This window comes from Strigops habroptila, chromosome 2, assembly GCF_004027225.2.
Source record: "Strigops habroptila isolate Jane chromosome 2, bStrHab1.2.pri, whole genome shotgun sequence".
Lineage (NCBI taxonomy): Eukaryota > Metazoa > Chordata > Aves > Psittaciformes > Psittacidae > Strigops > Strigops habroptila.
Window position 1 is genome coordinate 23,155,397 of NC_044278.2, and position 25,655 is coordinate 23,181,051.

Consider the following 25,655-nt stretch of genomic DNA (forward strand, 5'->3'; position numbering starts at 1 on the left):
AGCAAAGCTAATTCTTTTGTAACTGTGAAAACATTACAGTCTTGCCACTAAAGACTTACTTGATAGTAATATAATTTCTATAATCAGTCACAGAAGCCTGTCTTTCAAGTTAGATGTCTTTTTAGAGTAGAAGTATTTCCTTCTGTTTAGCCTATGCTTTATCATATTTGATCTATGTAAGTGTGGATGCTATCAAAATCTTCTAAAGAAAGTTAAAAAAAAAAAAGTTAAACGAAAACCAACTGTTTTATAATCTGTTCAGAGAATGAAAAATATTTTCTCACTAGTAGGAATCTCATTTGAGAACTTGTGAAATTAATACCTGGAAATCAGAGCTATAACTCAAATGGGACAGAAACACGAAATTACAACTTTTGTGATTAGCAACACAACACAGTTCTCTACTTAAAGGTGAAGTAATAAATAATTAAAATTTCATTAACAAGCAATGACAGAGTTCTGTTCCTTGCTTCATCCATCAACAGCACATAGTGTACCACCTTGAAAGATTTTCATTTTTGCCAGGTGTAGCTTAATCTGTATCAAGTAGCATTAGTACAGTAAGGATGTCTTTCATAGAGCCATAGAATCATAGAATGGTTTGGGTTGGAAGGGACCGTAAAGACTGTCTAGTTCCAACCCTCCCCCTGCTATGGGCAGAGATACTTTCCACTAGACGAGCTTATTCAAAGCCCCATCCAGTCTGGCTTTGAACACTTCTGGGTATGGGGCATCTACCACTTCTCAGAACAACCTGTTCCAGTGTCTCAGCACCCTCACAGCAAAGAACTTCTTCCTTATACTTAATATAAATCTACCTTCTTTCAGTTTAAAGCCATTACCCCTTGTCCTATCACTACTTACTCTTATATAAAGTCCCTCTTTAACTTCCAGGTACTGAAAGGATGCAATAAGATCTTCCCAGAGCCTTCCCTTCTCCAGGCTGAACAAGCCAAACTCTCTCAGCCTGTCTTCATGGGAGAGATGCTCCAGCCCTCTGATCATCAATACTTTTTACTAATATGTTAAGAAACAGTCTATAAAGAGAGGACCCACTCTATAAAGAGAGGATCCCTTGCAAAATGCATACACACTTTCTTTGGCCCTAGAAAAGTTTAACTATTTAACAGAAGAGATGATGACACTAACCTGAAGAGATGATGACATTAACCTGGCAGATATGTTGAGGTATAATGGTAAAATGGGGATGTTCAGCACCTTGTCTGTTACACTGACATAAAGATATTTGACATAATAGGCATGATGGAATTGGCCTGTCTGAACCCATTCCAAAGGATTATGCTTGTCTTCATCACTTTTTAATCAACTGGAACATGATTCCTTAACTTCTGCTAAAAGCCATATAGTCTTCAGTTAAAAGATCCCACTGTATATAGCTTAGATTTTTTTGCTTGACAACATCTGACTTGGGAAAGCAGATTTAGTATGTTTACTTTTATATAGCTAAACTTTTTTCTGAAAACTTGGAGAAGAATGACTTACAAGAAGCTTGATTAGGGTAATTGTTTGGAAAGTTTTCAGAGCTGAAGGTACTGTTTGGCTCCCAGAGTTCAACTGGCCCTCCACAGTCAGCTGTAAAAGAAAACATTTCAAAAACATAATTAACCTGTTGCTTACTTTTGCAATCTGTTGTAACAAAGATAATTAGGAAAAAAAATAATTTTATGCAAAGGATATTCAAGCTAACTTCATCACTATAAGGGTAAGAGTTGCAGTGCCATTGGTATAAAGCCTGAACAATGAGTTGTGAGAAGCCAACACTCTGGTAAGGACACAGAGCATTGAGGAAACAAGGTTTCTAAGAAATTCACGGTTCTTATTAGTTACAGTGCCTAAGACCTGCTGACATATACAGTCGGTGCCGTAGTGTTACAGCTGTAGTTCTTCTATTGCTATTTGTGAAGTGGTAGTGCCGAGGTGCACAACTGTATTCATGATGATGCTATGAGAAGTCTTCCCCATGTAGTTAGGGGAAGGACACAGTCTGTCTTTGATTTGGTGATTATTGGCTTGCAAGCTGTGCACATGGAAGAAAATATGAATAAAAGAATGTGATACATTCTTTAGTAAAGTATAGAGTTGACATTTATTTTATTTATATGACTTTAATATAAAAGCTAGAAAATGTCAGAGATGAAAGCTTCCCCCCCCACTAATATAACCTATTTGTGCACTGAGCTTGTATACCTTGCTTATTATCTGATTGATCTTCTTGAAGCATTACCTGATACTCAAGTAAAAAGCACATTTTGTCATGTAGCAAATAACCTTTATAACAAAAAACCCATTATACTGTTATTTTGATTTCACCAGGACCCAAAAAACTTTTACAGTTAAACCTTGTAAATGGTAAAAGTGGCCATTTGCTTTTTATTTGAAACAACTGCTCCAACAAGAAAGGTCTTTATCATAAACATGTATATGCACTTATATATAAAAACAAATAAAACGTATTTACAAGCAAATATTGTAGATATCTATATACACAGATACATGCACTCACATAGAGAGAGCCAATTGTACTTTATATACTCAATATTCTCTTTCAACATATAGTTTAGATGGTGGTTTGCATCCAAAATATGCAGCTTCCCTTTCCAAAACTTTACTTCATGTTGACAAATATTATTTATGTTTATTTCAGCTGTACCGTCATAATGAACTTTGATGTTTTCCCACTTGTGTTGTTTACATTACTTTATTCAAAAATAAACAGTGCTCCTTCACCTACTTCAGGTATTAGGAGATAAGGAAAAAGAAATCTACCTTTTTTAATTTTGTTTTGTTGTTTGTTTATTCTTCAAATTAAAATTGATTTTTTTTTTAACTTTCAGAATTCGGCTAAACTTTAACACTTCCCCCTGCCCCCCACATTATGGCTGAAATTTTGTGTTTCATTATGTCTTATCAGAATTTCATAATCTGAACCACTTAGTTAGAGACTGCATAATGTGCAAGTCCTAGTGAGTTTGCCCATTGAATCCCACTGCATGGAAGCTCATATAAATACAAGAAAGACTTGAACTTTCTCTCTTCATCATGACAACCATCTCGCAGAACTTTCTATTTCACCATATCACTCCTGGCAAGAAAAGCCAAACTCTCTGTAAGGAAAAGGAACTGCTAACAATCACACACTGATTAACAAGTATATTATGTTTCAGGTGTATAGCTCACAATGAGGGCTATCTGTAAATACCATTAACAACAAATAAATGTTATATTGGCTTTTTTTTATGGAACATTACATGTACAAACAGAGACACAACTATTGTAAAGCTGCATAAAAACTATATGATTCTCAGCCAGTGTAATCTGATAATATGAGCAGAACAAACACAACTTTCTTAATAGCAGAACAGGGGCAATTTATGATGAAATCTGATCTCATGTTGACTACATGTAAGCCACATTAGTAATGATCCTTTTTCTCTTGCATGGAAAAAATATAGAAGTAATTGATTTTACTAATGCCTGGAAAAAACGTTTTAAAAATTTCTGGTGATCTTTCAACACAAATTTATATGGAGTTATTCATATAGCTGTCACTTGTTAGAAACCAAATAGCAATCAGCACCAACGATCTTGTTTTTTTCACTGGCCATAATAGACAATTTTTCTCAACACTGAAGAAAATTATATATGACCTATTCATAAAGAAAATCCTCTGTGCATTGGCCAAAATTTTAATTTATTTTGACATACACATCTTAAGTGTGGAATCTACACTGTAATTTCCACTGTTTTTTGTGTTAAAAGACAGGTTATAAATGAATATGAAGATGAAAGCAGTCTTTGCTTTAGATGAAAGTGTAAGCTGACAGTCTTGTGCCAAAGACAAAAGCAAATCCAGCTTCTCTATCCCACCACCAAAGATTTGGTTTTACTTTTCACTGAGCTTTTGTGGCACTGTGAATTATGCCAGTGCCACTTACTAAAGCTCTCAGTTTAGCAGAAGAAATTGGCTTAGCTCAAATTCTTTCATCTCTTGTTTATAGATATGACATTTGTAGTGAAACCATTACTGTTAGAAAGTTTGCACCACATTCATCAAAGTAATTTCATGCTTCTTTGAAGATGACTGATAACATTCACTATTTTTTAGCAGGTTACAGATAGCATACACATAGCATACCTCAATAAAGTTATGCAAACAAGTTAGGTTTTCCTCAGCAACAGCTTAGCCTGTGCTATTGTATCATATTGAAGAATAGCATGGATCCTCTCTAATCTGCTTGAAAAGAAGTCATATGCTATGTGTCATATGCACTTCCTTGTTTTGAATATTAAAACTTGATCACCATATTTGGGGTAGAGACCTATAGTTTGAGTAACATTTCTCTGTTGTTTTGACAGCAACACTCAGCAACTATTTACCACAGGGTTGTTCTACCATTAATCATTAGACTGATGTTAACTTGTGAGGAGTGTTTACCCACAGCACCTGAAAGATGGCTGGACATGGCAGACATCAGCACCTCTCCACAGTATTACTTTTATGAAAACTGCAATTACATTCCAAAACTGACTTTGGTGATTTATGACTGAAATTACTAGTGTTATTAAAATTTAATTTTGCTGTCAGAGACATCTTCTTGAACTTTACTTTCCTGTGTCTCAGGATGGAGCTCCAAAACAGAATTTTGCTCTTATATTTAGAAAGTTTTGGTTTCTTACCTCTCCTGATGCATTAGATTTAAAGGTGATAGATTTGATAGAATGACAGTACACAGTACTTCAACATAAATACAATGCAAACAGTCTTTTTCTATTATTTAAATTTTAGACCATTTTTATTTACTATATACTGTCAAGAGAGCAACTAGTTGTGCTTTCTAAGTGACAGTAAATCCAGTAGGAGGCAATCCTGAAACATACTCACTGTTTGTTTTAATGATTTAAAGCCATCTGTGAATAGGTCTTTAGTAGAAATCTCTTTTTTTCCCAAAAGTTCATGTTTCTTTCACATAAATTACAAAGCTCTATCAGATATTTTAATGATTTCCACAGGTTCTATTCATATTTGTACCAGTTTTTGCTTTGAATGTGTGTGGACTTGGTTAACATCATATGCAATTTTGGTTCACTGTTTTTGATATATTTTCCAGATTTATAATGATGGCAACAGGTATTTTTTTATATTTTTCTCAGTGAGATTCTGCTAACTAGCTCTGTGTAACTGGAGTGTTTTGAGGAAACTTACATGTCTGTGCCTTCCTCTAAATGACTCTGCAATTTGATGGGTCTGGATCAAGTTATATAACTCTTTTGGAGAAGTGCATATGCACTTTAGGTAGCTATGCTTCATGTTTCATTAACTTCTACTTGACCTGGAGCAGATGGCAACAATGTGCAAGCAAAACCAACTCTCCTCCTATTTCCTCCTCCTTCACTGAACCTGGGATTTGGGAGAGGTGAAAAGAAAATACTGAGATGAAATGAGATAAAGCCCCATCAAGCAGAAAAAAGCCCTATCCATTATTACTACATCAAGCACTTATTCATCACTCCTGCCTTACCACGAGGAGTAGATATCAAACGCAAAATCGAAGAAATCAGTCTTCCGTTTTGACAGATTCAATAATTTATGCAAATATTGAAACCTCCCATTAGATAAGAAAGTGGAAAGAGTCCTTTGATTATTCTTTTTTTTTGTCCACTCATTTCCTCCAAAACCAGAACCAACTGTCCTTCTGTCCTTTCTGTTTCCCTATTTAAATTTTTTTAAAGCAAATATTGCTTTATTTTATGTCATCAGATAGAGCAGGAGTAACTACATGGTCAAATGCATATTGGAAAGAACTCATTCATTGTGAGCCTTGTTCCAGATCGTACCTCCATTTTGGGTATTAGACATTCACATAGACCATGCACCACTCTTAAACAATTTTTGCACTATTTTATAGATTCATTCCCCTAAATATGGGAGTTTTCAGTGTGCATGTGTTCTCACACCTTGGTGAACTGAGACCTCTATTCTATTTTCATGTGACTTTGCTCATTCTTTTATTCTCCTGTTATATTGCTTATCATTTCAAATATAGAGGTTATAACCTTCCTTCTCTTTCATCATCCTTTCTCTTCAGTGGCTTTCTGGTAGCTTTACTGATTAAAGCTTTTAGAGACAATTTTTGAATTCTTTCATTATCCTCCAGGCTTCAAGCTTTGGAAGATCCTACACTGATATAGCTTAAGCTGTGAATCTACCAGTCCTGTTACCATCAACAAAGTCATAGGCAGGGAATCTGATCTCTAGTATATTATCCTGAAGATAATTTTAATAATGCTGAAGAGAGATTTTTATAAAACTGAAGGCTGAAAATTCTGAATCACTCATACCCAAATATAGTAATAAGAAATGGCCATCAACTAACTGCAATTTAGTGTTTACTTACTAGGAACTGAAGGGACAGTAGTGACAGCTGGAATCACAGTCGGCTCTACATAAATACTATCATTACACTTCCCCTTTGTCAGGCTAATGTCATCCATGGCAATCTCACTGAGACCAGGTCTTCTAAAGGCATCAAAAATAACCTGAAAAAAAAATAGAATTTTATATTTTAATAAAACGTTTTTCACTTTTCTGTGCTGAATCATTTTGTCTTCTTTCTTGATTGCTCTTATTTCCACTGTAAGCTACACTGGTGCGTCACTCAAAGAAGGGTATCAGGGATGAAATAGGATTCCTTGCAAAAAAAACCCAGCACTATGCCGACGGAGTGGATCATTCTAAAGATTGCAGGAACTCTTCACATAAATTATGAACACGATTCAGTAACTTTACTTATTATATATAAATACATGTAATTTTTGAAATGCAAATTCTGTATCAGTCCTCAGTCCAAACTTCTCTTGATCCAATGGCATACCTCCATGAAATATTGAAATTGATCTCATTTGTTAATATCCACAAATCTAAACTAACCCTGCTACCAAGGAGTTTGTGCTGGTGAAATACAGCTAGCTATAGCACTCTTCCTGAGATCATAAAACACACATTTGCTGGAAATCTGGTGCAGCCAGGTCACAGATGCATTTACTTTCTCAGATAGTAAATGTATCTTTCTGCCAGTGCTTTTGCATCAATCAAAACTACTATAACAGGACAAGCCATGCCAAATACCTATAAAAAGAAACTGTTTCCAATAGAGAGTTGCCGAAGGAATTATCTAGCAAAAGTCTCCTCCTTTTGCTTACATATAAATCAGGTTGGTTGTTAACCATGCAGTGGCAAATATATTTTTGTCTGGAACACACTTTCAATGAGTGATTGTGCAATTAGTGAAAATACTGCTTCAGATTCTGAAGTTATTTAATTTAAATATTCTCATGCCTAAATGCTTCATATCACATTCACTGTCGAGATTATAAACTCCACTTCAGGTTTTGATAGGCTTTAAACACCCTTGTTTTGCAGACAGCTCTCTGTTGTGATAACATTGATTATCCCATGATAATGTTAAGGTTTTCTGTTTTCCACGAAAGTAATACTTTAAATTCCAGAGTAAGGAAGAGGGAGGGGGGATGACAGTTCAAATGGGGACTGCAGTCTTCTGCATGCTAACATATATTTGATAGCATGCATTAGTAAATAGTACTAGATATTATCTTTGGAGCTGTGGATTACTGGGTTAATTTGGCAGAAAATTCTGATATCAGTTTAGCTAAAATAAATTTTAAAAAGAACTAGCAATTTTACAAACCTTAAAATCAGATGATTCATTTAAAGTTACTTGTCCATAATTCCAGTTGTTCCCATAGTTTCCTTCTTTCTGGAAAACGATCTTTTCCAAACCATGCACATTACTTATGCTCACTCTTAAACAATAAACATTAGTACTGTACATGAAATACCTAGAGGGGTAAGAGCAATTTTGGTGTTATTAGAACAAAGTGAGTTTTCATGAAAAATAAAATCAAGCTTTTTATTTTATAAATGGTTTTATGGAATTAGGACTAATTTGCAGTTAGCATGAAAATAAAATGAATCATAAATTTAGATTACACCTGGAAGTTTTACTTGGTACTGGCTAAATTTTCTGCAGAGGCCTAGTTAAGCTTCATGACAAAAAATATTTCAGGGATTCTTACTGTAATTTCTGTATAGAAATGAATATTGGGTCCAGGGTGACAAAGAAAACACACTAAAGTTAACTGCAATAATCAAACTTATAAAGGAGTCAAAGTCGCAGGCCTGCAGTTGAGACTGATCATGGAAATCCAAACAGAAACAGGTTTGTATTCCTGGCACACTGATTTGGATTAATATTATATATGAAGAAAGCTATTTGGTTTTATGCTTAAGCAAAGTATATATTTAGGAATTATGTAGGAATACCAAAAGCTTAGACAAGATAAATTTGAAGAGTTCAAAGGCAGACTCAGAATCCGGGCTCTCTCTTCTCTGAATGCATATCCTGTGGGTGTTGAAATATAAAATCCTGCAAGATAATGAGGACATTTTAGTCAGTACAGAATTACAGACTTTTTCTTTTAAATAAGAGTTTTTACATTTGAAATAATAATAATAATAATATCAAGCATAAATAGTGTTGCATAACGTGGAAGATTCCTGACACAATTATCATGAATGATTATCACCAGTTATATTCATCAGTCAATGACCTATTAAAATGAGCTTTTAAGCTTGTCGGACACTTCTCAAAACTAAACATGAAATGGGAAACTAGTCCTTTTGAAGTCAATGGGAGATCTGCCTTTTACTTAGTGAGGGCAGCAATTCACATGAGCAATTTCTCTTTAGTTTATAAAAATGTTTCGCAGTTTGGTATTGCTTGTGATTTTACAGAAGAATTTCCTGGAATTTTTATAATTTTTATACACATAATAACGTGAAATATGGGTTGCATACTGAGGGGCATGAGAGAATGACTACATGAATATTTTCTAGCAAGCTGAAGCACTGTAAACAAGAAAATTGGGTTTTTAGCTTTTTCTGAGTTAATTCCTTGTAGCTGGGAATTTGGACTTCTTGCTGCCATATGGAAACATAATGTGAGTCCAAGCTACAAAAACCTTTGTGATTTGTCACAAGAAAAGCAAAATTAGGCAGAGTTAAAAGTCCTAAAATAAAATCCTTTTTTTAATTGAAATCATGGATTTAATCTTAGATTTTATTCTATCAATCTATTGATCGGTCTATTACATATATATGCAAATATTATATTCACAGAATCTGTAAATAAATGCAATGATATAATTTAAATTATATATACTATATTCTGTTATTTATACTTCTAGATTAGCTAGCTTTTTCATGTGGGAGGTTAAAGTACCGGACAACTAGTCTGAAATCTGAATCAGGCCTTTCACTTCCTGTGTTGACTTAGAAAGCATGCATTCTTACATAGAATACATATAGCCACTGCAAGAGCCAAATTAATTTAATTAGTTTTAGCTGGACTGACAAATCGGCTGAGAAAGATTGGGTTTCCTGTTGAAGCAGAAAAAAACTTTTGGAGTCTAATTCTAGGATAAGCAGTCATGATAAGCAGTCATGATACACATATCATAGTCATGATATGAAATCTGATTCATATCAGTATGTCTCCTTAATTAAAACAAATGTTTGATATGATCACTCTTACAATTAAGTTGCTGGAGCATTTGTGCATTTTGCATGTGATTTAAATTTTGTTTGGTGTGCAATTCTAACTGTGGACACAAGTGCCTTCTGTATCCTGCAGGTCAACTTTATGTTACATCAGAATTATTCTGTGACAACCACGAGGATGTCACCTGTAGACAGGGATGCACCAGAAGTGATTTCCCTTGAGGGTAACTATGCCTGCTTTTTTCCTTAAGGTAAACATGCAGTTATTTGACCTATAAAACTGTTACATAATAGAACTTTCTTTCTCAGATAAGGCACTTTGTCCTACGATTAACATTGAAACTTTTCAATACCTCACACTTTAATCCCTTTATATATTTCTTTATTTCTTCTTTTAGTTTTGGTATATTTCCACAAGATGGCAATTAGTAGCATAAAACATTTTGTCTGGTTGCCCTGACTCCTTTTTATGGCAGAATAAAATTACATCTTGATACTACCACTATGAAAAATCCATTGTATAGTGATATAACCTAAGCTAAATCAAGCTTTTCCTTTCAATCTGCAAGCAATTTGTATTTGATCTTACCTGTCATGTTGCCAAACGTATGATCAAAATCAGGACCGCTCATAGGAGGAAAAGTAGGACCCTGAAATCTCTCCCAGTCTGAATCATCATCTAAATCTTGTATCCAATAACAAAAGCCTTCTTCAAAAGTGCAATTGATTTTCTCATAATCTGTGAATAAGAACCTCTAGTAAATAAAAATGACAGAGATGAGAAGTATTTTCACAGAATTATGCAAGAAGGTGACAAGTATTTTCAAAACTGTGAAAACTGGAGCTCACAGTGACTCAATTTCTTCTATGCAAAGCAGCATAATTCCTCAAATAACTTTGTCATTTGCACTTGTTAACAAAGCACTACTGCTGAAGGTGGCTCTACATGCTCTTGCATTCATTCAGCAACCACCTTCTTTGATCCTTCGGCAGTAATGTGCTGTGGGAACAAGAGAGGACCTCTTGCTTAGTTAACACAAAGGGCTAACCCTGTTCTTTTCCTCTTTTCTTTGCCAAGGCCTCGATTGCTTCAGCTGAAAGGGCCCACCACCAGAGCTGAGTGCTCAGATGAGTGCTGTGTTCCATGTACTAGGGATGCTCCTTTCCTTGTCCTTCTCCTTTACTCCTTCTTTCTCACATATATTTGCTGCAACATCCTAATCACTTTACTTCTCATGGTATTATGCTCAGTGTCTTTTCATGGTGCCCCGGAGTGCAGGTCTGTCCCCAGCAGGGGCTTCCACATGACAAGAGCTTGCTGGCACTCTGGATGTTTCCTGCAGCATATCCCTTCCCAGTCACATCTCCTATTCACATCCTGCTCAAAATTTAGCAGCTGAAGAAGCCTTCACTTGTCCAACCTGCACATAAATTTTCCTACGACTACCAAAAAACACCAATGCATGAGTCATATTGCTTTTTTTTTTTTTGGTTGTCATTGTAGGTTTACTGCATCTGGACTTTTTTCCAGTGCCTATTTACTGAAGCAGGAATTTTCCTGAATGTTAAATTTACCATTTGGGACTACTACTTGTGGCAATGATTTAGGCCATCAGAAACTCTGGAGGGCAGGTACTGTCAGGTGATGACAGAATAATGCTTAGTGTCAGTGATTCAACAGTGTTCATTACTGAACAAATTGGCTGAGAGGAATCTGATGGAGATATGGCTGGAGTTTTACTCTTAATTAACAGATTAACTTTGTAAGGAAGGCATCACTCTACTGCTAGATACAGGCCTGTAAAACTGTGGACTGAAATCAATGATTTTATCCTTAAAATATTATAAAATTTCACAAAGTGGATCTAATTAGTAGACTGAGGCGAGAAAACACTGCTTCCCTTTTCACTTCCATTTTGTCAAACTGAAAATACATTTTCACCAAGCTTTCAGGATAACAAACGCACACACACTGAAGTGTAAAACCACACAAAAAAAGAATACTTACTGTTTAGTTCATTTGCATCAAATGTAGTGTACGTTGCATTAAAGCCATTATAATTTTCAGAATAATCAGATATAAACTCTGCTGTAGCCTCATGAGAAAAAATGTGTATTGTCTCAGGATTAGTCCCTGACAGAGAAGCTGAGGACAAATAAAGATTATAGTCAGAGAGAAAACAATCCTATGCACATTAAAATCCCTAGGGCTGTCATAAAAATATAGTGGATTAGCTTTTTAAGTCTTAAAGAATGCTTTCACTCTTGTACTGTGATCCTGCCTACAGTACCTCCATAACTCTGAAGGCATTTAGTTGTTTGACTACCATATAAGTATTATGCATATCCCACCTCTCACATCTCTTTCAGTACACATATTCAATACTATAATTTTGCTTATTATGTTGTAAATGTTTTCAAAATTTACATGTATGCACTCTGAAACTCTAGAATCACAGGATTGATTACATAATTTTGTTATGATATGCTTGTAATGAATTTTGGGGAGTATCATATTACTCCTAGCAATTTCAGTTTAGATGCTTTCATTTTATGTTACTGGGTGTGATGTTACATGTTCTTCTGGCAATATACTTCCCATGAGAAATGGACACCACAAGACCATGGCTCTGGTCAAGTTATCAAATTGTTCAAATAAGATGTTAAAAACAAGTAGATTTCTTAATATATTAGGAAATAATGTATCTGGTCACTTTGTAAGTCCAGATATGTATTCTGAGATCAATTGTCTAACAGGGTAACTTTACACAGATGTATTCTTCTATTTATACCTATGCATGCCATTTTTTTTCACTTCAAAATGCTTATTTTACCACTTAGTTTTATTAATGGAAAATTAATATTAGCTCAAAAATAACCTTACCTCTTAAAATCTTGTTTGGTCCTATACCTTCAAAAATACTTAAACTGTCTGCATATGTTTCTGTTTCGAAGGAAGTGAAGTTCAGTTTAATGGATAATCCTTGAGGCACCCTAAGATAACAAGAAAAAAGTAAACCTCAAAGCTGAAATTCATGTTCTAGTAATTTATTTTTTTTTTGCTGCAGGAAGCTCATTGTGTGATTCAATGATGTTAAATTCAGATCTGAACAGCTTTTTAATTTTGGGGTTTTGGGGGCTGGGGTGGGTTGGTTTGGGGTTTTTTTCCCCTTCTGCATTTCATTAACTTACAATTACTTTTTAATACATTACTGATAGATAACATCTCACTGCTCAGATAGACTTCCTAAGGTCAGAGAAATGGTACCATGGTATCAATAAGCATAAACAACATATCAAAATCTCTCTCCTGAAAGTCGAAAATAATGTCTCTTATGACAAAATAAGGATTTGCATGAAGATTTGAAGATCTCAAACCCACTGTTTGGGAACATGTTGTCAAACCTAACCATCACCCAATAAGTTTAATAACAAAACTCACTTTAACCAAAGTGTAAAAAATGCTGGGTTTATTCTGCTGCAGCTTTTTTCCATAAGCTATATTTAAGTAGTTCTCCCATTGTCTTTCCAATAAACACATATGGTAGTCTAAATTCTAAAACTCTCTCATCACAATCCATTTAGCTTTCTATACCATGACTTCTTGTTTTCTGGAATTGAGAGACCCAGCGAAGATAGATAGCTTTTCAAAAGCAATGTGCTGGTGCTTATCAGTACCAATCAGTAGAGGACTGTGAAGTAAATATTTGAATATTTGTATTTGTCCTTTTTTTTTTTGTTATATATTTCTCTATAGGAAAAAATATCTGGTTTGTAAAGAGTAAAACATAAAGTTGAAAAGAAGCTAATGTTTCAGGGAAATATTAAACATACTGCTCTTACTTTTAAAAGGAGAAGAAATTACATCTTCATATGGGGAGGAGTAAAATGGGATGAAAATGTAAAAGCTTTTCCAAAAGGTGATGGGGAAATCTTTCTAGACAAAGAAAGGCACAAGAGAAATAAAATCTTGGATGTATTGTAGGATGACTTTTAACACAAACACATTTTTTATGGGGATAATACAAAATAATAGGACAAAATCTGTCTCAGTTGTTAATGGAAAACCCCAAAAGTTCCTCATAGAAACAATTCTGTTTAAAAGGGAGACAAAATTTGAGTGCTGCATGGAATATTTTATGCCCTTATTGTCAGCGTTGCCAGATCTTTTGAAAGCAGATAACTGGAAAATAAAACCAAACGGCTGTTTTTGTCATTGATCAATCTGTAATGACACAGATTTGCAGCACCTGTACTATGTTGTTTGCATGATTCCTTCCAAAATTGTTTTTCTTAGCTACGTGCCTGGTACAGCTATCTACCTAATACAATGCTTCATGCAGCTATAGCAGTGTTTTAAGCAAAATTAACAGCTTAGAAGGAAGTAATGCACTTTAGATGTGATTAAATTATCATGCTCAAATTCTGTGATGCCATGAACTGAGGAACAAGTCATGCTTATATCCTGAAGAATAAAATTTTGTGCTTTTCATGTGACACACCTATATCTCAAAACCAGATGTACCCAGTAATTATTGGTGAATAGTATTGCTGAAGATGAGAAGGAACAAATGTACTAAACAGAAGGAAAAACATGACTTTTTTTTTTGAAGACGAAAGACTTGAACAAACTGAAAGACTAGCACTTTCAAAGGAGCCCTGGAAATGAAAAGTCCAAATTTTATCCAATTTCAAAGACATTTCCTTAATCTCCTTTGAAACTTTTCTACCAAACTAATTCTTCCCAGAATCAAAGAATAGCCATTGTTACAAAGCCATAATAAGAATTACTGCCTTTCAAAGCAGTAACTTCTGAATTGGTAGTCATTTTAGGGGTTTTTAGGAGCTTCCAGCTTGTAATCATCTAACTTTAAAATGAGATTTATCACATACTATGGCTATCTTTTTTTCTCCCTGGCCTATGAAAGAGATCTAGAGTGTCAAAGTCAAATAGCTGTCCCTCCATGTAGGTATGTATTCTTGATTAAAACAATTCTACTTCTTGTGCCTAGGCTTAAAAGGCATTTGGTGCTATTATGTCAAATAATACTCACGTACTTTTAAAACATATTCTTAAATTACTTCGGAGCAAAGTTAACTCCCAGGTGAAAAGCATACACATAAATGACAAGGGAATTCTTGAAAATTCCATCTATTAGTAAGTTATATCATATAAACCCATTATCTAAAGACTAGTATTTACTGTAATACTTTGAAACAAATATTTTGCAATTATTTTGAATTATGTGATTTGTTTTGAGCTTATAAATATATTCCTGTGCATGTATATAATACACAAGGTTTCTCAAAATCATACCTAAGAATTTTTATAAGTGGGAAAATTATTGATATATTTGTAGGGTTTAGGTATGTAAGTTTTTAAAGAAAAGTTATAATAGAAAGGAGAAAAGGTTGATGTGCAGGAAATAATATCACTTCTTAATAAAAAAGCAAGGTAGAAAATTATTGGAAAATGCTTACAGTATAATCCATTGGCAAATGATATTTGCATTATATGGTTTTGGATAATTCATGGAGTGAAAAAACCCAGAGGAATCGGTCAACATAAATTTTCCATCACAAACTGTAGCTGTAAATATATAATGAAGAACATTTATCTAAATGCTGTTTGAAAAACAGAATCAGAGCGAAAGTAAGAATGAACTTAGATATTGGTTTATCTGGATTAACTTGGAAATTATTTGTAAGCAACGATGGGAAGACAAAATAAAACACATTACAAACTTACTCCCACTTATGATTCCTATGGCTATTTGATCTCAAAGTACTATAGGAGAAGAAAAGCAGTACAGATAATTTATTTTTAAATAAAGAGGCAATCCAACTAATCCAAACTAGTCCAAACCAATCTAAATACTTCAAATCCAACAGTTAGATTCAACTAATCCAACTCTCTTTCTTTGGTTTTATTTTATACATTTGTAAGGAAACAGGATCTTTCCTTAACAGTTCTCATCTACAGCTACTTTAAACCAGGAAACTGTGTTTGCACTAGCAGAAACAATTTGATATTATGTGAATAAAAGCAAGAAGGGATACAGTTGACTATTGCTATCTCTGCTTCTATGGCCTTCCTTGTCCCTCACTTTATATATTACCAAGTACTCAAAGAGATAAGTGGATATCCCAAGTTTCCTGCCAGCTATCAAATTCATTCATCTGAGGTAAATGTCATCCATCACCATACAGTTTTTCAAAAGCTTTTATTAGTTTTGCTTCCTTGGTGCTGCTAGTCCATTCTATGCACATTCTTCAGTTTAAAAAACAGTTATTTAAAAAAAATATCTTTTTAAGTCTCAGCAAGATTGGAAATATTAATTCACGTAGAGTTGCTTTATTTCAGCAGACACAAAAGCACTGCTGAAACTTTTGCTGTATCTCTTGAACATTATGTTAGGAATAAGTCTAGTGGTTTTTCTTCAGTTATTCAGAAATCATAATAGAGCTTTCAAATAAGAATAAAATCAGTACCATACAAGATTATCTGGAGAGATAAGGACAAGTTCATCAATTTGAGGCAAATAATCAGAAATTAGATAGAGTTTTCATTAACATCAGAAATGAAATCGTACCTATAATGACTATCCAAATGATGAATAATCAATCACATTGAAAATTAAATGGAAATTTTATTGAGTATAGTCCTCCTGTGGGAAATGATATATAAAATGACAAATCGCGGCTCCTTGTCTGTTCGTTTTCTAAGTGTAAAATTCTTTCTGACTACCACTGTAGCAAACACAACATAAAAATCAAGCTTTGTTTCAGTCAGGCTTAGGCATGTACTGTTAATAAAGACTGTGCAGAATGAACTTCACTAATGATGATATGTGTAATGCATGAGCTGGAATAGAAACATATTGCAATCTTCATGGCCTTTGAGAGGAAAACAGAACACATAAAATTTTAAATACATAGAGAAAAGGTCCATGAAAGAGAGAGTTACTAATCTATATAACCCTTTTTTCAGAATAAGCTACGGCTGTAGAGCTGGGTATTGGTATAGAAGTACTTTTTCTGTCCACTTTAATTCATGTGTTTACCAATGGGCTAATATTCACAACCATTTCCCATATAGAAGAATAAAATCAGTGTAAGAAGAAGGAAAGTACCCAGCTTGTTGTTAATGAAGTATGCAAAAAAGTGTTACTGTTAACAAGTGGTTAGCAATACACATCCTAAGTTAAAAAGGAGTTTATAACATTGGCAGTAATAAAAACAGATATAGCATACTGCTGTAATAAAATTAATGACAAAAGTTTGTTGCCAACAATTCATTTCTGCTTTTCTTGTTTCATCTTATTTGTTTCTTCTTATCTCTTAAGAGACAGTGAGTAACTTGAAACAGGACAGTAAAGTTCATGCAAAGGTCCTTAGGCTGCTCATTCAGAGCCTAGCAATAGTCATTGCTTTGTATCTCAGGAATGAGCAGGAAGGTAGCTGGGACTGGCATTACCTCTCTCTGTGTTTTTCTCGAAGATGTATAGAAAGGAGACATTTGTTCTCTAGCTCCACTCAGCCTTTTGGAAAGAAAAAAAAACCAAAAATCTGGCATGTTATCCAGGTCTTGTGGAGATCTATGTCCAAGGTACATAACGCCAGGTTGGTTGGGGCTTTGAGCAACCTGGTGTAGCAGAAGGTGTCCCTGCCCATAGCAGGGGAGTTGGAATTAGATAATCTTTAATGTCCCTTCTGACCCAGGATTCTGTTCCAGGATGCTATGATTCTATTTCCCTGAAGAACTTCCTAGTACTTCCTTGCTGCAGAAAGGAGACAGTTGTGGTCAAAGGCAGGCAGGGTCACAAAAGTCATTATATTTCTGCCTCCTCCTGGAGCCCTCAGGAAAACCTCAGTTGTTCTGCTAATGAGACAGGAGACATCTTTTGTATGAACCACTTTCCCTGCTTCCCCTGCATGCATCTTGCTGCACATTTCTATTTACTTATGTTACATACAGGGCACATTAGGAAGACTTAATCCTGTTATCCTTGAATTGCAGAGAGAAGCTCCCCAAACTGCTCCCATCAAGCCCACACATTTCACTTGATAGGACCTTTCTCTGCCAAGGGCAGTACATTTCTTCCTGAGACATATGATTGATCTCTTAGTACTGTAGTGCTGTGAGGTAGGTAATCACAAAATGTTAGCCTAGACATACGATAACTGCAAAGAAAGTCTGCAGAGAGAAACGCCTCCTGGGATCAGCCTCCAGTCTCCCTTTCCTCACACTTTTGCGCTACATGGCTACATGCGCTACATTTCAGCAATGCTAGTCATTATTAATAGATGCTGTTCAGACTTTCACATTTCTCTAGAGATCTTTCATTGAAATTGCCAACCGCACTTTTGCAATGCCTTTCGTTACTGCACTGCATTGTAGAGCCACAAAGAAACCTTTCAGGATAATTTTAATCAATAAACCCAAAGAAATGAAGGTGTTCAGTTGCCTGAATCTCTGCTGAGTATCTGAGATTATACTGAATTCAGCCTAATGCAGGAAAAAACTATTAAAATTCATCCTTGTATCCTATATTTTAAAACCACTAACATATTCTAAAATCAGAAGTACTAGAGGGAATAATAATCAAGATGAAAAAACAAACCAAGTTGTTTAAAGGGCAGCACCTCTGTTGTGTGCAAGAGCCCTTATGGCATGAAACATGAATTGCCTGTAAATCTCACTGTGAAACTCTGAAACACTCCCGAAAATCTAGGCCACTTTAGCTTTTATATGACTGTATTGTTACTCTAGGTTTTGGACATAAGTGAAAAATCAGAGGTGGAAAAACTGGCAGGTATCCCAAACATGCATATGGCTTATTGCCACTCATTCCACTGTTTTTGCAAAGTCTGCTAAAAAACTTAAATATATAGATTTAGAAAAGCTCTGAGTTTTTGGATGGAAAATTTTAAGACGAAAAATGTAGGAGTCATGGAGCAACAATTTGTCCTCCAGCCAGAATTGTATTTCTGCAAGGTTATGAGCTGAAACTAATAAACTAATGGTAGCTGAATGAATTGCTTGGAAATACCAGGCATCAGTGAAGATGAACACAGCCAAATCATCCAGCTCCCTGAAGTGGACTGTAACTGTAGCTAGTTTCCTTATTATTTTATAGGACAAGAAGTAATGCCTATAAAAATATAAAAATGCCTATAAAAATTTTATTATTATTATTTCCTTCTGTCTATTTTAACTTGTATGCACATTCCTGAAATTTTCAGTTCAGTTGTGCATATTCTTTAATGACTGTTAAAATGCTGATTATGAAATAATATCCTCAGTTACAAAGGAGCAGGGCATTCACAACATATATGGTAGACATTCAGGGAGATATCCAAATTGGATCCAAAAGCCATGAACTATGCCTCAACTGAAAATGTCTACTCAAGCACAATTCATAACTTAAACCACTGTGTAGCCTCCAGGGCAGAGCTGAGTCATATTTACTGCAAGTAGGTGAGCTTATTTTTGTCTGTATCTACCAATGTAAATATCAGTTAAATTCTTTCCTATATGTCAGGCCTGACTGTAACATCTTTAATAAAATGCGAACAAAACTTGTAACTAAAAAGCATTAATTTTGATGAAACGTATAATACTACTTCTTAATTATATGGATATGCACTTTTTATTTCACTATATCTAAAATAAAAAAATGAAAAATGAAAAATGAAAAATACATAAAATAAAATAAAATAAAATAAAATAAAATAAAAATAAAATAAAATAGAAAGCAAAATCCATGTCTCAAAACAACTGTATGATGGTAGAAACGAATGACTCAGTAACTGTTTGGGGTTGTATCACCTTAATGCTTGCAGAGGAACAAAGGTCTAGTTGAGGTTACGTTAGCACCTTCTGATTTCCTCAGCTGTGAAGGGACCTACTCAGAGCCCATGATTGTTATGATCTAGCTGGATGCAGCTGTTACGCTAAATAGACATTTGGATGTGTTTCAGTGGATATTCTACTGAAGTATTTTGATGAATATTTTCCCCAAACGTTCAGCTCAGTCTCCCTTCTGAGTTGGCTGCACTCAGAAAAACACAGGTAATGGGCAGGTCTGCAATTCTCTGAAGAAATTTCCACTTCTGGCAGAAGGGGTCAGTATGTCACCAGCCTTCAGAAACGAGCTTGCAGCTTGTTTGAAAAAATTGGCCTTTTACTTGCTTGTTTGTTTTTAAATCAGACCCCAGCATTTTATGTTTCGGAAAGCTCAGACCAGACTGCCCCAACATTATTCTCAAGAAAGCTCAGAAGGCTCTTCTCACAGCAGAAGGGAAAAAGCTTTCTAGATTTCCAGCAACAAATTCTATATTAAAAAAAAAAAAGCAATAAACAAAACACTCAAGGAGTTAATTGCCTCATTGTCTCCTAAAACATTTGCAAAGTTCTCTTTGTAATAAAACATCACGGGCTTTTAACTGAGACTGTGAAGATCAATGGACACAACATTAATACACATGCCTTCCTGTGTACCAAAAAGCTGCACACACACTTTGGTAAGCAGCAACGTAGTCAGGCTGCTTGGTACAGTTTCATATTGTTCACTGCTACATGGAGCCGTGGTTGCTCTGCACAAAAAGGTGCTCAGGGAAACTAGCCAGTCAGATGTGCAAATAAACCCACTGGCACCGGAAGATAAAACTCTTTCCATTAAAAAACCATCAGGTTTCAGGTTTAAAGGTTTTCACAGACTCACAGGAGGGTTGAGGTTGGAAGGGACCTCTGGAGATCATCTATTTCGCCCCTCTGCTCAAACAGGGCCACCTAGAGGTCTTGCCCAGATATTCACATCATCATCACTGAGGTGACAGCAACTCAAACATTTGTGTCAGAGTCGTACAGGCACTCCCATTCCCTGACACTCTGTGTAGTGAGATGCAAGTGGCTGGCCAACACACAGAGTTATCTTGCCAGGGCTCCATCCTACCATGGTAGCAATCATGTTCACCTGCTCTGGCTACAAAATTCTGCCAGGATCTGCCACATGTAAGTTTCTGGATGTACAATATCAATGTAGCTGAGTATACACAGTAACATGGAAAAAGCTGTTTGTAGTGTTTCATATGATAATCTTAATGCTGGAATCAAAAGAGAAACCTCTCTTCAGACTCCAAATATGCTATTAGGTGGTTTCTGATACTAGGTAATGTGACTTTGCATCTTTATAGGGTCATAATTTTAATTTATTTTGAATGAACTTTATTTGATATTACTGGTACACAACTTTATATGAAATGTCTATATTATCATTTTCATTCAATTTATATATATTCTAAATGTTTATGTAGCAAATATAATATATTATTGTCTATTAATATAGCCAGACTGTAATATTTCTTCGTTATTTATGAAGCATATTCTTCATTAACGAGAAGTTAAAGAAAATTGTTTCTATTTACAATATAAAGATTATAACAATCACTCTTCTTATTATTTTTGTAGAATTGATTTGGTTAGAAAACACTGCGCAGTTTATTGCCTATAAACTATTTACTAACTATTGACAGGTTTAAGCATGTTTAAAAAGACTTATTTACAGGGATTTACATTCTTACCACATCTGTTTTCAGATTCATCTGAACCATCCGGGCAGTCCAAGACTCCATCACAAAATAAATCTTTTATAATGCAGGTTACACCATCATCACAAAGTTCAGCAGGTGGCAAACACTCAGCTGAAATAATAAAGAAAATAGCAATAACAGCAGAGCAGTAATGCAGTTTCACTACCAAGGAAAATTGACTTACCTCTGGTTACTTTAGCACAAATCAAATCACCCACTCTATTGTGTTTTACAAAACTGCATTTTTAGAAACCTGGTATGAAATATCACGCACTATAAAGATAAATTTGGCACAGAATGGAGGAAGTTCTCAGAAGTGACATAGTTTTTGAAACTAAGCTTGAAGTAGTGCTGGAAGAAAATTTCCATGAATTCCCATTTACTTCCTCTACCAAAATAAACTACTTTATGCAATATAATAAATTACATTTTCCTCTTGAATAACATGAGAAAACTGTACTTTGGTTCAAATACGAGTGAAAAATCTCTGGGTTTAGTTGAATACAATTTAATTTAATTTCTTCAACTTCCACATATAATAATGTTGCCCTTTGTCATGTTAAAGAATTTCATTTTTTAACCAGCACATCTTGAAAATGAAAGACTTTAAGACTGGATTTCAAAATACCAGGAATATCAGAAACCCTATTTTTTTTCAGATTTTCAAACTAAATTTGTAAGTTAAGAGCAAATTTCTGCAAAAAGAATACATGGGCAGATCCTTAAAATTGAGGACTCTCACTATGTGTTTTCTTAGAGCATAAATGTTCAACCACTGCAAACATAATCTTTTAGTCTTTAGATTGTTTTGGTCTTAGACATCTGCAGAATTCAAGTAGGTCCTATTAAAGTGAACAAAAAACATGCAGATAAAATGAGCTTTGTATAACTACTAATTTAAAAATTCTTGATAATTGCATGAAATTCTATGGAAACTATTCACCTAGTACTATTCACACAGTTCCTTTACTTTGGTAAATGATAACTGGAAAAGTTCAAAATTGCAAGAATGAAAACATTCAAACTGCATTTGCAAAAATGAAAAGGAAAAATACTAATTTGAAAAACTGATATTGAAGCCTCTAAGCATTATTACTTAATTTATTTTTATTCATAAAACTGTTAGTTCTGTAATCAGATTAACTAGATGTTTGTATAATATTGTCTATCAGTGTGACAGACTGAAAATGGTTTGGATGTATTTGGAAGTATTGTAGCATTTCAAAATGCTTTACAAAACACTTTCAGTGTTAGCAATGCAGACAGTGCATAGAAAAAGAGCTGCCATTTTGCGTCCAATTGGTAATTGAAGCAAACCATACTTTAGTCAAGTGTTGGTGATGGCACAGTTCCAATGAACGAATTGCCACAGATGAGCAGAGATGAAATTGTGCATTCTAGACCCAGAGCAGAAACCCAGACAATGAGCAATGAATATGTTTTGCACAAGCCCAATATGCAAGAAAATTTGTTTACGTATGACATGATCGATTCTAGTTTTATTCTTCAACTCAGAAAACTAAACAGTATTGCCACCTACTGGATAAAAAGAAATTAATATTTTCTAGTGAAATATTTTGACTTTTTTTTAATCAGCAAATTACCCTGAATTGCAATTTAAATGCTATACTCAACTAAAAAATAGCAGTAAATATATTGGACCCATTTGAAAATTCTTACAAATAGCACATGTATTTCACCATTTAATAAGGCCAGGGGAGGTTTTCAAAGATTCAAACAGCTTTTTCTTTTTTTTTTTAAAGCCTCAAGAAACAATAGGAAACAAAAATGAGCAGTCAGTATAAGTGTCAATATATACATCAACATACACACACATATATCGTTTTTGTAGAATGTACAGTCTTAGAAGTCCCTTCTCTTTGAAGAGGTCTCCTTTGTCAAATCAAAGGTAAATCTACATATCATGTATCTGTAGGAATGGTATGTGAGAACTGAATGATGCAAGAAGAGGCTGTACAAAAACAGTAATTCTAAGATCTCAGACTATTTCATATAACCTCCCTGCTTGTCCCCATACACAGTTACCTACCTGCAGTTGTTGAGGACTTGCTTGCAGTGAGTTGTCCTGAACCTGGGAAAACACAATCCAGGTTTAGCACTCTCCTTCTTGCTCTCCGGGAGCACCTCTGCAGTTGCTTAGGCAGAACTAAGCAGCAGCTAGTCTGCTCTTATACCTACATTATTTGCTATATCCCCAAATCCCATCTTAGGTTATGATACGGTAACACCAGCTTGAGTGGCTTGATCCTGAAGGCCAAGTGTCACAATAAACATAAGAAAAACAATGTGGAATCCAAGTGTATTTTAAATCTCATTCTTTTAGCTCTAGGCATATGCTTTTCACTAACTTCAAAAGACCTTTTTTTGTTTGTCTTTTAGTTTTTTCCATTAAAATAACATCAATGCTTTCTTGTTTTCCTCTGGTATGTAAAAGTTCTGACCTGAAGTTGGTGTGAGGGAGCTTGTAGTTAGACTCATGGGATCTGTTGAATCTGAAATTGAAAAGTTACAAGAACTTTAATATTAGTACTAAAATATATATGTATAGTTTCTTATAAATAACTCAACAAATTGCTCAACAAATCAATTACCACAGTGTGAAGGGAGGAGCCTCAAACTATCTAGTATTTGTGTATTTACATACATACATACATACATATTTGCACATGAACAAATGCCTAGGTACAAAAGTAGATTTGTATTAGAGATAGTAAACTGCAAAACAGTCTGGAAAAATGGAATGCTTATTTATGCTTGCTCCAACACAACTTCCACTTAATGGTGCTTTTAATAACAATCACTGAGGATGCCCCTGGTGTTTCCCACTTCCAAATAGTCTTTCTTTTCCTCTTTGAATTTGCATTAGCACCCCTGTTTACTATTTTCACTTTCTACATTAAGACTTAAATATGTGAGTAGGATGATGATGTACTCAGATGAAAAAGATCCCCATGTCACTACAGTTAATTCATCTTATCCCTTAGTTTATAACCTGAAAGGCAAGAAGGAATAAACTGAGAGACGTAATAAGGCCTCTATAGTTTGTCATCTATCAGTTTTGCTGGCAAAAGTTGCTGATCATCAGCCATCACACTTTTGTTAGATGTTCCTGCTCTCCCCACCCTGGAAGTGCACAAACTTGCATGAGGACTTCCTACCAATTTTCTATTAAAGCATGCTTGTCTAGCAAACACTATTAAGCTAAGCTAGGTCACTATGTATTAAATGGATTACAAAGCATTCTATGTCGCAAAGTTTAAGAACACAGTTCCTCTGGCAGAGAGAGAGGAGAGCCCAGCAGAAGGTGCAGGGAGTGTGCAGCTGGACGGACTGTTCTCAGCTACATTCAGGGAAGGAAGCTTCATTCATACCTTCACAGTAGTTGCCAAAGTGTTGTATACATATACACACACATATATATAACATATACATATGTTGTATACCTATATATGTGTTTAGTTATATATCTGTCTACATATTGTCTAAAGGATCACTATTTTGGAAGGAATGAAACATTCAAAGACCTAAAATATGGATACCTGCAGAAGCAAGCAGTTCTAACAGAAAATTATCAGGTAGCTACATCTTGAAGACTGTTGAAAAAGATCTGCATTGTTACAGGCACTCTCAAAAGTGCACGTACAGGCTTACAGCATAAAACATGAAAGGAAAAGCACAAGATGGTGACAGAGGCATCAGTGGTATAAGCACGAATCAAAAATGTTCAATTACTGCACAATATCACTAAAGTAACATGTGAGGTGGATAAGGATGGTTTTAGGGTCAATAAAGCCAAAACTCAAGCATTCAGCAGATGTAAATATACCACATATGGTAGTATTTGGGTATATTGTGGAGTGAAACAGGAAGAACAAGGAAGCAGACAGTGTTAGCAAACATACAAAAATGACTCCAAGCAAACCCAAGACCCAAGGGAGAAGAAGGAATCCACACCACGAACATTTCCCTTCTCGCCTGGGATGCTGACAAGTCCCAACTCCCTCCTTCCTCTGACACCTTCTCTACCCCTCCCCCCCTGCAATTCTTCTTGAGGATAGTTAACAACAACTCAGGGGAGCATCGAGATAGCATACCAGAGGCATGGATAGATAGGAGAAAATTTGTATGTTAGCAGTTTTAACTGTATCATTAGGAATAAGCTGTAGTAATTATACACTTTGGACTATACATGTTAGTAGGCCTGTAACTAGACTAATAATAATTCTTTTTTTGTTATGGCTGTAATTAGACTACCAATAGATACTTGGCTCCTATATTCATAGGTGCATATCTTTAGCTCACATAAGTTGCACGAAGCTCCTGGTCTGGCACCCTGTCCCGGAGAATTTGTACGTGATAATTTGTATGCAGTTTGTATGTGACAACCCTACCTGTATTTACAAAGCATCTACTATATTATCCAGATGTCTGGCTGACTTTT

General features: G+C 35.0%; 1 protein-coding gene across 2 annotated transcripts in view; it reads right to left on the reverse strand.

Annotated features, from left to right (window-relative positions):
• Nucleotides 1-25,655, reverse strand: part of TMPRSS15 (transmembrane serine protease 15) — a 54,722-nt gene that overhangs the window by 20,947 nt on the left and 8,120 nt on the right. Inside the window, exons 7-17 of one of the 2 annotated variants that reach the window (XM_030477050.1) lie at nucleotides 23,656-23,706; nucleotides 23,244-23,279; nucleotides 21,185-21,304; nucleotides 15,080-15,188; nucleotides 12,483-12,592; nucleotides 11,607-11,744; nucleotides 10,188-10,337; nucleotides 8,363-8,465; nucleotides 7,728-7,878; nucleotides 6,417-6,558; nucleotides 1,504-1,593 (exon numbers count right to left, since the gene is read on the reverse strand). In XM_030477050.1, coding sequence (XP_030332910.1) covers nucleotides 1,504-1,593; nucleotides 6,417-6,558; nucleotides 7,728-7,878; nucleotides 8,363-8,465; nucleotides 10,188-10,337; nucleotides 11,607-11,744; nucleotides 12,483-12,592; nucleotides 15,080-15,188; nucleotides 21,185-21,304; nucleotides 23,244-23,279; nucleotides 23,656-23,706 — 1,200 coding nt within the window. Of the gene's footprint in view, nucleotides 1-1,503; nucleotides 1,594-6,416; nucleotides 6,559-7,727; nucleotides 7,879-8,362; nucleotides 8,466-10,187; nucleotides 10,338-11,606; nucleotides 11,745-12,482; nucleotides 12,593-15,079; nucleotides 15,189-21,184; nucleotides 21,305-23,243; nucleotides 23,286-23,655; nucleotides 23,707-25,655 lie in introns of both variants that reach the window. The other variant, XM_030477051.1, reaches the window with a different exon arrangement.